Source organism: Monodon monoceros, unplaced genomic scaffold (assembly GCF_005190385.1).
Source record: "Monodon monoceros isolate NGI ecotype Baffin Bay Population unplaced genomic scaffold, NGI_Narwhal_1 Super_Scaffold_3, whole genome shotgun sequence".
NCBI lineage: Eukaryota > Metazoa > Chordata > Mammalia > Artiodactyla > Monodontidae > Monodon > Monodon monoceros.
Window position 1 is genome coordinate 62461307 of NW_021703780.1, and position 15792 is coordinate 62477098.

The window sequence follows — 15792 nt, forward strand, 5'->3', positions numbered from 1 at the left end:
TCCATGCTCGCAGCTCACTGACTCCCTCCCTGTGCAACCTACTTAGCTACTCTTCTGTTAAAGGCTATTCATCATGTTCCTAACTTTTCACCATTACAACAAGCAGTGCAGCACCATCTTCTATAAGTCTCTTTATGTGCATGTGTGAGAATGCTGCTAGACTATATACCTAGAAGTGATACTGCTGGTCTGCAGAAGTTGACTATAGTGCTAGCTAACATTTCCTGAGCATTTACTCCATGACAGCACTGTGCTAAAAGATTCCTACGCATTATCTTGTTCTTCACATCTCTTTGAGAGTGAACTCTGTTACTCCTGCCTTAGAAAGAATAGGTATCTCGCTGAGGTTATACAGCTGACGAAGGAAAGAGCAGGCTGCTGAACCAGGATGGCCCAGCGCAGGGGCCAGCGCTCTTAACTACTGTGCCCGTCATTCTCCAAGTGTGGTCCCAGAACAGCAGCAGCAGCAGCACCGGGGATACTCATGAGAAATTTGAATCCTCAGCCCCCACCCCAGACCGATGGAATCAGACACTCTGGGAACTGGTGCAGTGACCTGTTGTTCAATGAGCCCGCAGGGTGATTCTGATACCCACTCAAGTTTTGAGAACCACTGCTCTAAGCTCTACTTCCTCCTCAACCTCCAAACCATGGGTTAGATCCACAGAGCCCCCGGACTGTTACTTTCCTTCAGGATTTAGAATCTAGAAAGTTTAGCTGGTTTGTCATGGGTTTAGGGCCTGTATATGCTCCTGTCTCCAGTAACTACGATTGCATAAGCATCTTAAAGGAAAACCAAATTATTGGTAAATGTGTTTTTACTTTACTAGATGTTGCCAAAATGCTCTCCAAAGTGGTTGTCCATTACACTTAGACCAGAAGTAAATAAGCATTGCTGTTTCTGCACATACTCACCATTGTTTCTACATTGTCAGAAAATTTCTAATTTTTGCTAGTCTGAGGGTGGAATTCCGCTAAGGTTTTAACTTGCATTTCCCTGGCTAATGGTGAGGCTCATCATTCTTCTGATTGGTCAGCTGTTTGCTGAGAGGGATCGCTCAGGCTGGGAAGAAAGAGGTTCTGTAGTGACCTAACCAGATGAGTCTGAGAGATGGTCTACACTGATTTAGCTCAGAAACAATTAGCTCTAAGGACTCTCATGCAGAAGCCCAGGGGTACTCAGAGGCCTTGAAGCCCCACATATGAATTGGGTGGGGGGCCTGACCTAGCCCTTTCACCTTTGTGGCAGCCCCCAAGGGACCCTAAACACTGGCCTATCCCAGAGCAGAAAGGGACTGACCCAGGATCACATGCGTATCTTTGGTCAAGGCAGGAAGGGAAGCCAGGCTTTTGTGACCCAGGCAGCAAACCCATACACCTTCCCCACAGCGAGATACCTGCCTACAAGCCCCTTAGTACCTCAGCGTCATACTTTTCGTTGATGGCAGGCTCAGTGGTGACCAGCTTCATCCTGCTGGCAAACCGCAGTGAAGACAGCTGAAAAACAGATCAGACAGACCTCTATGTTCTTGGTCAATTACTTGTGAGTAGAGATATGTGCAAAACAGGTTAAAGGATTCCACTAGAAAACAAGTCTCCCTGCAGAGAGGAATGCTCCATGGGCCCATGGAGTGACGTCTGGGGGTCCTGCCCGAGTCCCTCTGGGCACACAGCCAGCCAGAGGTAATTATGGCTGGGGGCCCATGGGGTGGCCACAGAAGCGGGCACTTGGGAAACAGCCCCACTGTGCTGATGTTCCATGAGGAGTGGAGGGCTGCTCCGTGGCAGTGAGGAGCAGCCAGTGGCACATGAGCTGCCAGTGAGCCCTGACATCCCAGCCTCATACTGTGCTGGGCTGACTCGGAGCCCTGAAACAGGGAAGCCGACTTGCAGGGGGGATGGGTAACCAAGAAGTAGCCTGAGGAAGGCCTGAAAGGGCTCTTCCATTGGACAGTCTTGCCTAGTAGTTAAGAGATCTGCCACCGACCAACTGACTGCACAACCTCAGACAGGTCTTGTAACTTCTCTGTAAAGTTGGGAAGACCTGCCTCACAGGGTCACTGGGAGACTTAGTGCTGAGGTATGCAATGTGCTCTGGACAGAACTGGCTCACAGAGAGCCCTCAGGAAGAGACCCCTGTCATTTTAGTTGGAGTTGCTTCTGTGTGAGGGTGAAATCATACTCTCCTGCTGTAAGCACAGCAGCAAGTGTGGCCACGACTCCCTCATACACACATGCGTGGTCAATGCATTAAGCAACACGAATCATGACAGGAACAGTTTTAAAGTTTTAAAGCATTTGGAGAAGAGAATCATGAGCTTCTGCACCCCCAATATGCCTTTGTCCCAACCCCCGATACTCTTCCAGCAGCTCCTTAGGGCTCCTGTGGGCTCAGTCCTAATCAGAGATCCCAGGTGGTGTGGGCACAAGCCTCGGGGGACAGCAGGTACCAGGAGAGCTGCTTCCTGTGTGACCATCTCAGGGGTGGGGATAAGGGGAGAAAGGGTCTTCCACGGTCTTGGAGGACGTATTTCTTAACCACGCAGCCAGGAGGCCCAATATTCATATGACTCCTCTTGGGGTTCACTCATACTTTGTTATGCTGTGAGACCAGTAGGTGCCTGAAGCCTTCCTCTGGGGATGCTGTCTGCACATCAGCTGGAGCTCCCCTCCCTGGCCTCCCAAGTCCCAGGGCACTGGGTATGTGGCCGGAGAACTCCCCATGGAAGCTGGGATGGTCCCTAATGCACCAAGCTGGGAGGCCCTGCAGAAGCATCTTGCCCTGCAATGTCCCTGGAAATAACCTGTTTCACCTAGTGGATTCTCCAGATGACTGAAGCTTGCCCCAAACATCCACATTTGACCAAAATGTCTAGGGAGAGATTTCCAAACCTATCTTATTTAGGATAGGTAGGGAGGAGAGGCGGGGAGCCCCAGCCTGGGTGCCTAGCTATGTGGACTCACCTGTGTCACTGGCTCACTTCATATTCCTGCCTCTGGTTCTCATAAGCTTCTCACCTCCCCGGGTCACCTGTTTCCTGCTGTTGGATTAATCTCCCCGAGTCACAACTCTGGCCACAGCCCTCTCCTACTAAAACCCTGTGACAGTCCCTGCCACCTGGAGCAGAATAGCCAAGGCCTCAGCATGGCCGCCAGGGCCCATCCAGCCGCTGCACCTTCTTCTTCCTCTCCTTCCCGAGCTCCTCGCTGCAGTGGCAAAATACTCCTGGCATGGGCCAGAAAACACAGTCCTTGCCCCACAAAGCTGGCTCTCAGCCTTCTCTTCTCACATAGGCCCCCACACTGAGCTTGCCACCTGCCTTGCCTCTTCCTTGACATGGCTTCTGCCCCTTGGTACTTGGTATTTGGATCCTGGCTGGGCCCCCTTCAGCAATTTTGGCTCAGACTCATCCCTGGATCCCTCCACCCTTGACCATGTCTATAGCTACTGTGTCAGTTTACCCAGCCCTGGCATGCATGAGGAGGGATTCCATCCCGGTTGCACTGGCTGTCTTTACATACCGTCTCTTCTAACTGGGAAGCTTCTCCATAGATGTTTGTCACAAGGACCATATTGCAATTTCCCCCTGCAGAAAGCAGGACACAGAAGGGCCATGAACCATGTGGGTTTTCTGCCAAGAGATTCCTTTGAGGGTGGTGGGTGGCGGGGGCGGGAGGGCTCTGAACATTTGTGTCCCTTCAAAATTCATATATTGAAGTCCTAACCCTCAATGTGATGGTATTTGGAGGTGGCGCCTGCAGGAAGTAATTAAGTACATGAGGTCATGAGGGTGGAGCCCCATGATGGGATTAGTGCCCTTGTAAGAAAGGAAAAAGAGACCAGAGCCCTGTCTCCCTTTCTGATCTCTTTCTTTTCTTTCTCTCTCTCTCTCTTTGCCATGTGAAGACACAACGAGAAAGTGGCCATCTACAGGCCAGGAAGAGAGTTTTCACCAGGAGCCATTCCTGCCAGACCTTGACCTGGGACTTCCAGGTTCCAGGACTGTGAGAAATAGGTGTCTGTTGTTTAAGCCACCCAGTCCGTGATATTTTGTTCTAGCAGCCTGAGCTGACTGAGACAGGGTCAGAGAGGACACATTCAAGCATGCATGAGGCTGGGAGGCAAGGGGAAGAAGAAGAGAAGCAGGAGAGGCTGTCAAATGTACCTAAAAGAGGAGCTGGGGGAAAAGCAGAGGAGAGAAGACCTGGAGTAGGGCAGAGGGCTCTAGGCCAGGGCTTTGCTTATGGGGGGGTGAGGGGGAGCACTCAGTTAATAATCACACACCAACCACTGTGCCATTGGGCCCAATGCAAAAGCCTGGGAACACAAGGATGACAAGACACAGCCCCAGCTCCTCAGTCAGGGAAGGGAAGACGTCACCGGAGAAGCCCTCCACCTTGGTCTTCAAGGTGGTGAAGGATTCTGCCAGCTGGTTCAGGGATGAGGGGAAATGAGAAGGTACTTCCGGTAGAGGCAAAAGCTTAAGCAAAGGTTCTGAGGAGTGAAGAGAATGACATGGGGGACATGAGAGGTCACTGTGCTTGATTCTGCCTTTCCAGGTGTGCCTGAGGTCACTGGGAAAAGGCTGCAGGTAAGTCCATGCCACCAGGAGGGAGCAATTCCATTATCACCAGTAACAGATATGCCAGGCCTGTCCGTCCCCGCTGTGCACCAACCATACCCTCACCTAAGGAATCCTTCAGGGCGTGGGTGAGCTTGCACTGCCGGAAGGGGATGTGGTCTCGCTTCTGGTCCCCGAGGGCAATGATGGCCTGCTCCAGGAATGACAGCGACTTGTTGATGTAGGTGGCTTCCTTCAGGACTCGGCCCTCAGACTACAAACCAAAGGTCAGTTCCTCATCAGACCAAGTGGAGAGGCTGCCCCACAAAGAACACTGCAGGTCTGTGGCCAGGCCAGAGCCTCGTTCCCAGAACCAGGTCTTCTCTCCCTGTCATGGGATTGTATTGTATCCGCCTTGGGCTAATGGGAACACTCACAGGAACACTCGTGCAAATATTCTTATGAATGAATGCTCATGTGAATATTTATATGAATACTCTCTTAAGAGTCACACTATTATGAATACACATGGGAATATCTGTGCAGATACTTGAGCAAATAATCCTGGGAATATACATTCATTCAATACACAGATACATTCATACGAACGCAGGTAGGAATGCTCATCTGAATGCTCTTGTGAATACTTATGTTAATACGCTCACATGAATATTTATGTGAGATGAAAAATTCATGCAAATATTCATTGGGTGAACACTCACACTGATACATAGAGAGACGCTAATACGAGCATGGAGCATTGACTGAGCACTGACTGAGTGCCAGGTACTTTGCTAAGAATTAGGAGCCATCATCTCATTTAATGTTTACAAAAATCCTGCCAGGTAGGAACTGCCTCTCTGTTTCACCTCTGCTAGTTCTGTCCCTCCAGCTCCACTGCGCCTAGCTCGGGATGGTGCTCACGAATGCCCAATGAGGGACGGCCCAGGTGCACAGAAACTAAGCCGGAAACAGAGCTGTGGCTTCTTGAGGAAGAACTTCCTGCTTCCCCACTTACCCTAGACTTCCCCAGCCTCTCCGAGCCTGCTAGATCCACCAAGTTAATTTTGGAAGTGATGTACTTTTCGTCTGATAAGGTCCGCGAATGGGCCTGTGAAACACCCAAAAAGAGGTTAAACTGTCACAGGGAGAAGGTTCTTACTGAGCAGGCCCCATGGGAATCGACCGCCCCTCTCGGCTCTTCAAAGAGCTTGCACTTACCTCCACGTAGATTGTGAAAATGCAGTGTGACCTAGATGAGTTCTTGTTCATTGTGTGGGAGGCTATAATCCTGTTGGTCTCTCCCTGAAGAAGACGGAAAACACAGACAACGTTTTGAAATATTAAAATAACACGGCATTTGGATCATTTTTCAATTATGCAGAAATGATATTTATATCACTGCAATCAGCCAGGCCTTCCAGGGAAATCTCATTTATAAACTAGGAGAATAGAAGACAAATTGGAGTCCAGACCTATACTTTCACTCACTGCTAGAGATGTGTGAATTTGTATAATAGTTTTCTTTCCTTTTTTTTTTGGCCACACCATGCAGCTTGCGGGATCTTAGTTCCCTGACCAGGGACTGAACCCGCGCCCTTGTGAGTGAAAGCTCCAAGTCCTCACCACTGGACCACCAGGGAATTCCCTGTATAATAGCTTTCTGAAAAGCAAAGCAGCAATAAGAATTAAGAGCCTTAGGGGCTTCCCTGGTGGCGCAGTGGTTGAGAGTCCGCCTGCCGATGCAGGGGACACGGGTTCGTGCCCTGGTCCGGGAAGATCCCACACGCCGTGGAGCGGCTGGGCCCGTGAGCCATGGCCGCTGAGCCTGCGCGTCCGGAGCCTGTGCTCTGCAGCGGGAGAGGCCACAACAGTGAGAGGCCCGCGTACCATAAAAGAATTAAAAGCCTTAAAAATGTTCATGAATATTGAATCATAACCAACCTACATATCCAACAATTAGGGAATGGTCTAGCTGTACAATGGAATGTTATGCAGCCAGGAGAATGCTGACAAATAGTTTGTTGTTTTTAATAAATTTATTTATTTTCAGCTGTGTTGGGTTTTCGTTGCTGCACACAGGCTTTCTCTAGTTGTGGTGAGTGGGGGCTACTCTTCTTTGTGGTGTGCAGACTTCTCATTGTGGTGGCTTCTCTTGTTGCAGAACATGGGCCCTAGGGGAAGTGGGCTTCAGTAGTTGTGGCTCGCAGGCTCTAGAGCGCAGGCTCAGTAGTTGTGGCGCACGGGCTTAGTTGCTCCACGGCATGTGGGATCTTCCCGGACCAGGGATCAAACCCGTGTCCCCTGCCTTCACAGGCGGATTCTTAAACACTGCGCCACCAGGGGAGCCCTCTTCAAAAATTTAAAAATAGAATTACCATATGATCCAGCAATCCCACTTCAGAGTATTTATAAAATAAATCACGGGGATGTAATGTACAGCATGGTGACTATTAATAATACTGTATTGCATATTTGAAAGTTGCAAAGAGAGTAGATCTTAGAAGTTCTCAGCACACAGAAAAAATGTGTAACTATATATACGGTGAGGGATGTTAACTAGAGTTATTATGGTGATCATTTTGCAATATATACAAATATTGAATTATTATGTTGTACACCTGAAACTAATATAATGTTACAAGCCAATTATACTAAATTATATTAAAAAAATGCCTGATCCCATCTGATTCTCATAACAATGTTTTGGGGTAGGTTTAAAAACAGTGTCTCCACTTTTATAGATTAGCAAACTGCAGCTTGAAGAGATTAATGATTTGCTCGACATTAAGGCTTCACAGATTGAAAGAAACCTGAATTTGAGCCCAAGTCCCCAATTCTAAGTTCTACACCTTTTGCACTGTATCACAGCCCAAAACATCAAGGGGGCCTTCCAGGAATACAATGGACTAAATATTCAGAAAACTTCCTACTGCAAAACACCTAAAGATGATAGAATATTTAAAAATTCCTTTTGAATGCATGGCTGAGACTGCAAGAAAGTAAGGCCAGTACCCAGGGCCAGACACAAAGCAGGAGCAGGAATCCAGGAACTGCAAGCTAGAACCAATGCTCTTATTGCCCCCAGGCACCTGCAGACGGATGTGCTGTAAGATAGCCCTTGATGGATTTCTTGGTGATTCTGTGAGCAATGAAATTGACATGTTATAAAGATAGAGAATATCTCATTTTGCTCCCAAAGCCATTTGCTCTTCACATTCTGAGGGCGGTAGACCTAGAGCCACTTGTATCTTCCCTCACCTCCCTCCACTCCCATCCCCCCACACAAGCCATCTGTTACATTCAAAGGGTGATAAGATCTTTCTCTTTCAGAACCAAAAGCTTAACTTCCAGGTAGAGACCTTGCCCTCCTTTCCTAAGAGAGGATTTACTTACATTTCAAAATAAAAGCACATGCTCTCTCTCATCCTCCCTTTCTGTCTCTAGCTGCACCCCCCCACCTCTGCCCCACCCCGTGCTTCAATCTCTCTCTATCCTAACAGAGGGGAAGAGGAGTAAATGTACCAGCTCCTATATAAGCTCTGAGATTCGTAACTTTGGAATTCCTCTCCAATAGTACAGACACCCTATCCCCTCTGTAGGGCTTCCCTAGTGGTGCAGGGGTTAGGAATCCACCTGCCAATGCAGGGAACATGGGTTCGAGCCCTGGTCCAGGAAGATCCCACATGCTGCCGAGCAACTAAGCCCGTGCGCCACAATTACTGACCCTGAGCTCTAGAGCCCGCGAGTCACAACTACTGAGCCCGCGTGCCACAACTACTGAAGCCTGCGTGCCTACAGCCCCTGCTCCACAACAAGAGAAGCCAGTGCAATGAGAAGCCTGCACACCGCAACGAAAAGTAGCCCCCACTCGCTGCAACTAGAGAAAGCCTGCGTGCAGCAACGAAGACCCAACGCAGCCAAAAATAAATAAATTAAATAAATTTAAAAAAAATTTTTAAATCTGATTTAAAGAGACCCTGTATTGGTAATGTTCCCTAGGCTCCTGAAAGAAAAAAACTATTCTCTAAAGTAATATAGTCTCAACCCAAGCCTCAAAAAAGACCCACTGATAAAGGGCCAAGGGAGTAGAGCTTATAATCAAATTACAAAATATACTTGTTATGGTAAGGTAACATTTTATTTTGATTCATAGAACGTTTGGAAGAAATATACAGGGAGGTCCTCTCTACCTTCTACTCAGCCTCTCCCTATGATTAACATCTTGTAAAACGGTAGTACAATGTCAAAACCAAGAAATTTACACTGGTATAATCCACAGAGCTTATTCAGACTTCACCAGTTATACAACTTATTTGTGTAAGCTATACAACTTATACAACTTATTGGTATGTCTGTATGTGTGTGCATTAACTAACTATACAAGTTGTTATTTCTAGGAAAAATGAGAGAGAAAATATAAATACGAAGGAATATATAACTTCCAAACTAGTAAAGAGGGAAACAAATATAATAAAAAAATATCCAATGAAAAAGAAGGCAAAAAAGTTAAGAAAAATAAATGGGAAAAAGAACACACAGTCAAACGACAGATTTAAACCTAAATATTTCAGAAACTACGTTAAGTGCAAATGGAATGAAATGCTTCAGTTAAAAGATAAAGACTGGGGCTTCCCTGGTGGCACAGTGGTTGAGAGTCCGCCTGCCGATGCAGGGGACACGGGTTCATGCCCCCGTCCAAGAAGATCCCACATGCCGCGGAGCGGCTGGGCCCGTGAGCCATGGCTGCTGAGCCTGCGCATCCGGAGCCTGTGCTCCGCCACGGGAGAGGCCACAACAGTGAGAGGCCCGCGTACCGCAAAAAAAAAAAAAAAAGATAAAGACTGTCAGAGTACATTTTAAAAAATCCTCTCATATGCTCTTTACACGAAAAGCCAAAACAAGAAATTTATACACATTCAACTAACCTAAACGTAAGAATTTTTGTTCATCAAATAACACATCAAGGGAAAAAAAAGTCACAGGAAATAGAAAACATTGTAATACACACAATTGAAAAAAGAACTAGTTTTCACAATATATAAAGAATTTATACAAACAAATAAGAGAGAAAAAAAGACATCTGTAAAGAAAATAAACAAAAGACATGAACAGGGAAATCCAAATGGTCAATAAACACAAAGTAAGGTCCTTAATCTCACTGGTAATCAGGGAAATGTAAACCAATGAGTGGGACCACAGTGGGAAACACTATACACCAGCCAGATTGGTCAAGATTTTAGGGTCAGAATAATGGGAATTCTGATAACGTGTTGTGGGAGTATACCATTATGGAAAATAGTTGGTATCATTTAAGAAAGCTTAAGACACACTCTGTATGACTCAGCAATTACAGTTCTTGAGTTTACCTAGAGAAATTCATGCTTATGTGCCCCAGATGTACATACAAGAATGTTGCTAGTTCTCGTTCCTAGTGGCCGTGTCTGAAATACACCCAATCTAGGAAAACCCAACTGTCCATCAGAAGTAGAATGGATAACTAAATTGTAGTGTATTCACACAATGTAATATGATGAAAGTGAAAAATATACAGTAACATCAGATGAATTACACATAAAAAGTAGATAAAAGGTAAAAGAAATAAGACAGAATTCATCCTACATGATTCCTTGTATATACATTTCCAAAAAAGTAACTTATGCTGCTTGAGAATACATAGGTAGGATGCTCCAGGTGGTAAAGCTATAAAGAAGACCAAGGAAATGATTACCATACAAGTCAGGAGAGTGCTTACTTCTAAGGGTATGAATAAATAATTATTCATGATTAAAAAAACTCTTGGGCTTCCCTGGTGGCGCAGTGGTTGTGAGTCCGCCTGCTGATGCAGGGGACACGGGTTCGTGCCTCGGTCCGGGAAGATCCTACATGCCGCGGAGCGGCTGGGCCCGTGAGCCATGGCCACTGAGGCTGCGCGTCCGGAGCCTGTGCTCCGCAGCAGGAGAGGCCACAGCAGTGAGAGGCCTGCATACCACACACAAAAAAAAACCTCTTCACAAACTTGGGCGTTCTTTCAACTTAAGCCACCAAAAACCTACGGCAAACATCATTCTTCATGGTGAAATGTCAGGAGCAACAATAAGACGAGAATGCTTCATTGCTGCCACCTGGGAGGCTCTTTCTTCTGTGTACATGCAAGGGATCCAGGTTTATATCACCCCTGAGGACACCTAAATGACGTTTTAAAAAGAAGTTTTATTTGATATGAATATACATATATATATATATATATATTTTTTTTTTTAGGCTGTACCGCATGGCATGCGGGATCTTAGTTCCCCAACCAGGGATTGAATCCGTGCCCCCTGCATTGGGAGTGTGGAGGCTTAGCCACTGGACCACCAGGGAAGTCCCCGACATATATTTTAAATACCATAAGACTCACTGTTTAAAAAAAAAAAAAAAAGACTCATTGTTTTAAGTATACAATTCAATGATTTTTTTTTTTTTTTTTTTTTTTTTTTGCGGTACGCGGATTTCTCACTGTTGTGGCCTCTCCCGTTGCGGAGCACAGGCTCCGGACGCGCAGGCTCAGCGGCCATGGCTCACGGGCCTAGCTGCTCCGCGGCATGTGGGATCTTCCCGGACCGGGGCACGAACCCGTGTCCCCTCCATCGGCAGGCAGACTCTCAACCACTGCGCCACCAGGCAAGCCCTCAATGATTTTTAAAATCAGTAAAATTACAGGGTTGTGCAACCATCACCACAATTCTATTTTTAAAATGTTGTATCACTCCAAAAAGTTCTCTCAGGCCCATTTGCAGTCACTTCCTGTCCCCTCCCCCAGGCAACTACTAATCTGCTTTCTGTCTCTATAGATGTGGTTATCTGGACATTTCAAATGAATGGAATCATACAACAGGTAACTTTTTAATTTCTTTTACTTAGCATTTTTTTTGAGATTCATCCAAGCTGTAGCATGTATCAGTGCTCCATTTCTTTTTATTGCTAAACAGTTTTCCGTTGTATGGATGTACCACAATTTGTTCATACATTCTCCATTGATGAATATTTTGGTTATTTCCGGTCTTTGGCTATTATGAATAGTCTTAATATGAATATTTGTGTTCAAGTTTTTGCGTGCACATTTCATTTCTCCTGGGTAGATTTCTAGGAGTAGAAGTGCTAGGTCCTATGATAAAATTAATGTTTAACTTTCTAGGAAACTGCCAAAATGGTTGCACCATTTTACATTTCACCAGCAATGCACAGTGTTTTAATCTACATGATTTTTAAAAGAATAACATATCCCGGAAAAAATCATATATTTTCATTGATTTGTAAGAGCTTTTATATACCAAGGACATTAATTCTTATTTTTTCTATACCACAAATGCCTGTGATTTAATGTTAACTAAAAAAAAAGGACAATTTCAACTAAGTAAAGAAAAAACTTCACAAGAAAAAAGACTAGAAGGAAATAAGCCAAAATATACATTATTGTTGCCATATGTAGAAAACAGATGAGTGAATTCTTCTTTTGCTTCTGTATATTTCATTACTATCTGAACTTGCTAAACAAGCATATATTAATTTTCATTCTGGTTATCAAAGTGAGTAAAAAACCAAGGAGGGAGGAAAAGAAAAAAAAAAGGAAAGGAGGGAGGAAAGGTAAGGAGGAAGGAACCCGTAGACTTGATCATCTCACCTCAAAAAGGAGGCTGAACGCATCCTCCTCCTGACTTGTGAGGTGGACTGACAAGCCCTTAATGAAGACCCCCTGAGGACTTTCCACAATGGTCATAGGTGTGACCGAGGGTCCAACGTAAGGCAGAGTGGACAGGAGATCAAACAGGCTCTCATTATAGATTTCCAGGTAGGAAACACGCACAGTGATGGTCTGTGTGGGGCGTTCTTCGATCATCTTAAAAACCTAGATGGGAGATTGGACAGCAGTCACTGAGAGCAGAACTCCAACGGCCAGCCAGTGCTAGGGGAGTTCTTACCTTAGGAGGGAATCCTTGCCCTAGAAGAATTTACAGTCTAGTTGGTGTGATGGTCATCAGCAACAACAATTAGTAGTAGTTGCAGTCTATTGGGCAGTATTTATTATCATCTTGTAGTTTTTTTGAGGCCTGACTTATAGATTGGCTAATACTTGTACAGTCTCAAGAAGTAGAGGCATGATGAACAGAAAGGACTCTGGAGTGAAGATCTCTTGTTTTGTGGGGTTTCACCACATATAAGCTTCTTTCACATCCATTTTTTAATTCTACCCTCATGATGCCACTGCGACTGAAGCAGGGCAGGGGCAATACCCATCTATGGTGGCTCAGCTACTAAGGGAAGAAGTCAAGCCAGAACTCAGCCTTCTCGACTCCTAATATCCTCCCCAGTGCTTATCAGCAGGTGACTTTGGGCTGGTCTTTTCCCCTCTCTAGACCTTAACTTTCTTATCTGTTAAATGGGGAGTTGGGCTGGATGATCCCTGAAGTCCCCGCCTTGCTCTAACAGGCTAGATTTGTGCTGTCCAATATGCTAGACACTAGCCACAGGTGGCTGCTGAGTGCTTGAAATCTGGCTCGTGCAAATGAGGAATTGGATTTTAAATTTTATTTAATTTTAACTAAAAATTTAACACTGATACTAAATTCAGTTATTGGTAAACTTTTAAGTATGTTTGGAACAACTTGGGTTTATAAATCTACCTTTTCAACTGTAAATTTCATGAACTGTAAATACAGAGCAACTCTTTGTGATGAATATTTAGTGTCTTAAATAGAAATGGGTTGTAAATGTAAAATACATACCAGATTTCAAAGACTCAGTATAAAGAAAAATAATTTAAACTATCTCAATAATTTTCATATTGATTACATGTGGAAATGCTATTTTGGCTATATTGAGTTAAATAAAATATTATATATTATTTAAAAATAATTTCACTTGTTTTGCTTTTTTAAATGTGGCTATTGGAAAACCTAAAATTGCATATGTAACTTACATTATATTTCTATTGGGCAGCGCTGGGCTAGACTATAAAGTCTAAGATGCTGAGATACTGAAGCGTTGACAGTGGGATGTTAAGGATATTGCTTCAAGAAATTATCGCATGGATGGTCATACACTAGAGGAACATCTACACTTCTTACAGCACAGGGCTATAAAACCTCAAGATGCTTTTTAGGGAAAAGTCCTTTGCCTCCCACCTTCAAAAAGCGGGTCCTCACAGAACGCAGGCTAGCAGACTCTGAAGGAAGGCCCATCCTGTCTTCAGTCACACTTCCCAGACCCCCAAGGCTGACTCGGTCCTGAAAGCTCATGTCATGCCCTGCTTCTTCCCTTCGCTCTTTCTGGGGCTGTGGTGGTGCAAGAAACCAGAGCAGGCCAGTAAGGAAGCTCTGCAAGGGTTCATATCTCCCTCATTAAAACCAGGAAGGAACAGGATTAGGACCTCTGAATCCTCAATTACAGGGTCACAGACCATCAGAGCAGCAAGAAGCCAGTCAGCACATCTGACTCCCTCTTTAACAAATGAGGAAACAGGCTCAGCATGGGCGTAGGTCAGAGCCTGGAACCTAAACTCTTGGCTTACACACACACACACCCCACCTGTCTCCCCTACAGGCTGTCTCCCCTACAGGCTGCAACTCCTTTGAGGCTGGACCCCACTGTCTCCAGGAGCTCGCCTGGGATGGGCAGCATGTATGGTAGAAAGAGGGGACCTATGTGGCATCCCACCCACGGGCCCACTCTCTACCTGTTGTAGGGCACGAGGGAGGATCCCCCGGTGCTTGTAATTCTCAGTTGCCCCCGTCATGGTGTATGTCTTGCCAGCTCCCGTCTGCCCATAACACATGATGGTGCCTGCAAATATTTCAAAACACGTCTTGGTGACACCCAGAAAAACAGCTCCAAGGATAGCTCTCCCATCCCCCAGCATGCCCAGTGCCAGCCAGAACCCTAGTGTGAAGGTGGCCATCAGGAGCAGCCAAGGACAGCAGGAATTCCTGCCATGGAGGGTGGGTGAGCAGGGAAACAGGGATATAAATGGTCAAAACACAGACAGCTGCTCTGAATCTGTGGTCCATGTAGTGCTCTACTGCTTCCTCTCCCAAGAGGGGATATGATCCTAGGGCTTCTGAGGAGAGCAGGGAATTCCAGGGAACAGAGGAACTGGGAATTTTCCTAGAAAGATGAGGGAGATAAGAGCATTGAACTCAGCCCTTCTTTAGCAAGATCATGAACAGCCAGGCTCTCAGGGCTTGGCCTCCCTGCAGGACAGCCCAGGCAGGAGGAAAGAAGGGCTTTCAAAATCCCCAGGAAGAGATGGGAGTCAGAAGGGCATTTTCTGTTAGTGGTGGGAATTCTTTGTAGACTGCAAATTCCCACTGCTTAAGGGCTGCTAGTTGGTCCCAGGGCACTTTCAGAAATGGAACACCATGACCAAGCCCTGATCTGTCACATTGCCCTCTGGGAAGACTTTCACTTGCACCTCTCTCGTGCTTTAGGTCTACCATCACCAGGCTCTGGGACACAAACCAGTCAACCTGGGCTCTGGTTCCCATCTGCTCTTCTTCCTGGCTTGAGCAGCCTGAGCCAGACCCAACCCAAAGGCTGCTTCTGGGCATTTACAAAGCAGATCTGCCCGGGCAATGCTGGGCCGTGGAAATCAGTGTTTGCCTTTGCCACGTGAATGCTCTAGTTCCTGGGATTGGTAGGTTTTACACAAGGGGTCTTAATTCAGCATCTGAGCTGGAGTCAGAAGCAGTGTCTGTTAATCCTGCAGAAATGTGCAGGAAGGAGTCAGTTCAGCTGGGACTCAGAGGCCATTTGTGGCTCCACAGCACTCAGAGCCCACGACTCTTAGCCTCCCCGGGCCTTAGCTCCTTTGTCTCTACTTCCTCAAGGCCACATCCCCTCAGGACCAATGGGGACCATAGCTATATATCACACACAGGATACATTACAATGTTTAGGCATCTACACTCAACGGACTTTTAAGCAGAAGACCTAAAACTTGCAAACAGGGAACATTCTAGTCAGGAGCCATCAGACGGGCAAAGTCTACAGACTGTGATATATTTTTTTCTATGGATTTTTTTTCTTTTTTTGGTCACGCCGCGTGGCATACGGGATCTTAGTTCCCCGACCAAGGATCAAACCTGCCCTCCCTACAGTGGAAGCACAGAGTCTTAGCCACTGGACCGCCAGGGAAGTCCCTCTATGGATTTTTTAATCTTTTTAACGCCGTAACCATAAAAAAGATACA

The 15792-nt window shown here is 46.0% G+C and overlaps 2 protein-coding genes across 3 annotated transcripts in view; one reads left to right on the top strand and one right to left on the bottom strand.

Moving 5' to 3' along the window:
- Nucleotides 1–15792, bottom strand: part of KIF9 (kinesin family member 9) — a 48001-nt gene that overhangs the window by 24543 nt on the left and 7666 nt on the right. For both annotated transcript variants that reach the window (XM_029242286.1, XM_029242285.1), the window contains exons 4-10: nucleotides 14281–14387; nucleotides 12229–12453; nucleotides 5784–5867; nucleotides 5581–5673; nucleotides 4689–4836; nucleotides 3523–3587; nucleotides 1420–1497 (exon numbers count right to left, since the gene is read on the bottom strand). In XM_029242286.1, coding sequence (XP_029098119.1) covers nucleotides 1420–1497; nucleotides 3523–3587; nucleotides 4689–4836; nucleotides 5581–5673; nucleotides 5784–5867; nucleotides 12229–12453; nucleotides 14281–14387 — 800 coding nt within the window. The remainder of the gene's footprint in view (nucleotides 1–1419; nucleotides 1498–3522; nucleotides 3588–4688; nucleotides 4837–5580; nucleotides 5674–5783; nucleotides 5868–12228; nucleotides 12454–14280; nucleotides 14388–15792) is intronic.
- Nucleotides 11231–15792, top strand: part of KLHL18 (kelch like family member 18) — a 66838-nt gene continuing 62276 nt past the window's right edge. The window contains exon 1 of the mRNA XM_029242288.1: nucleotides 11231–11442. Within this exon, the coding sequence (XP_029098121.1) occupies nucleotides 11422–11442 (21 nt within the window). The 5' untranslated portion in view covers nucleotides 11231–11421. The remainder of the gene's footprint in view (nucleotides 11443–15792) is intronic.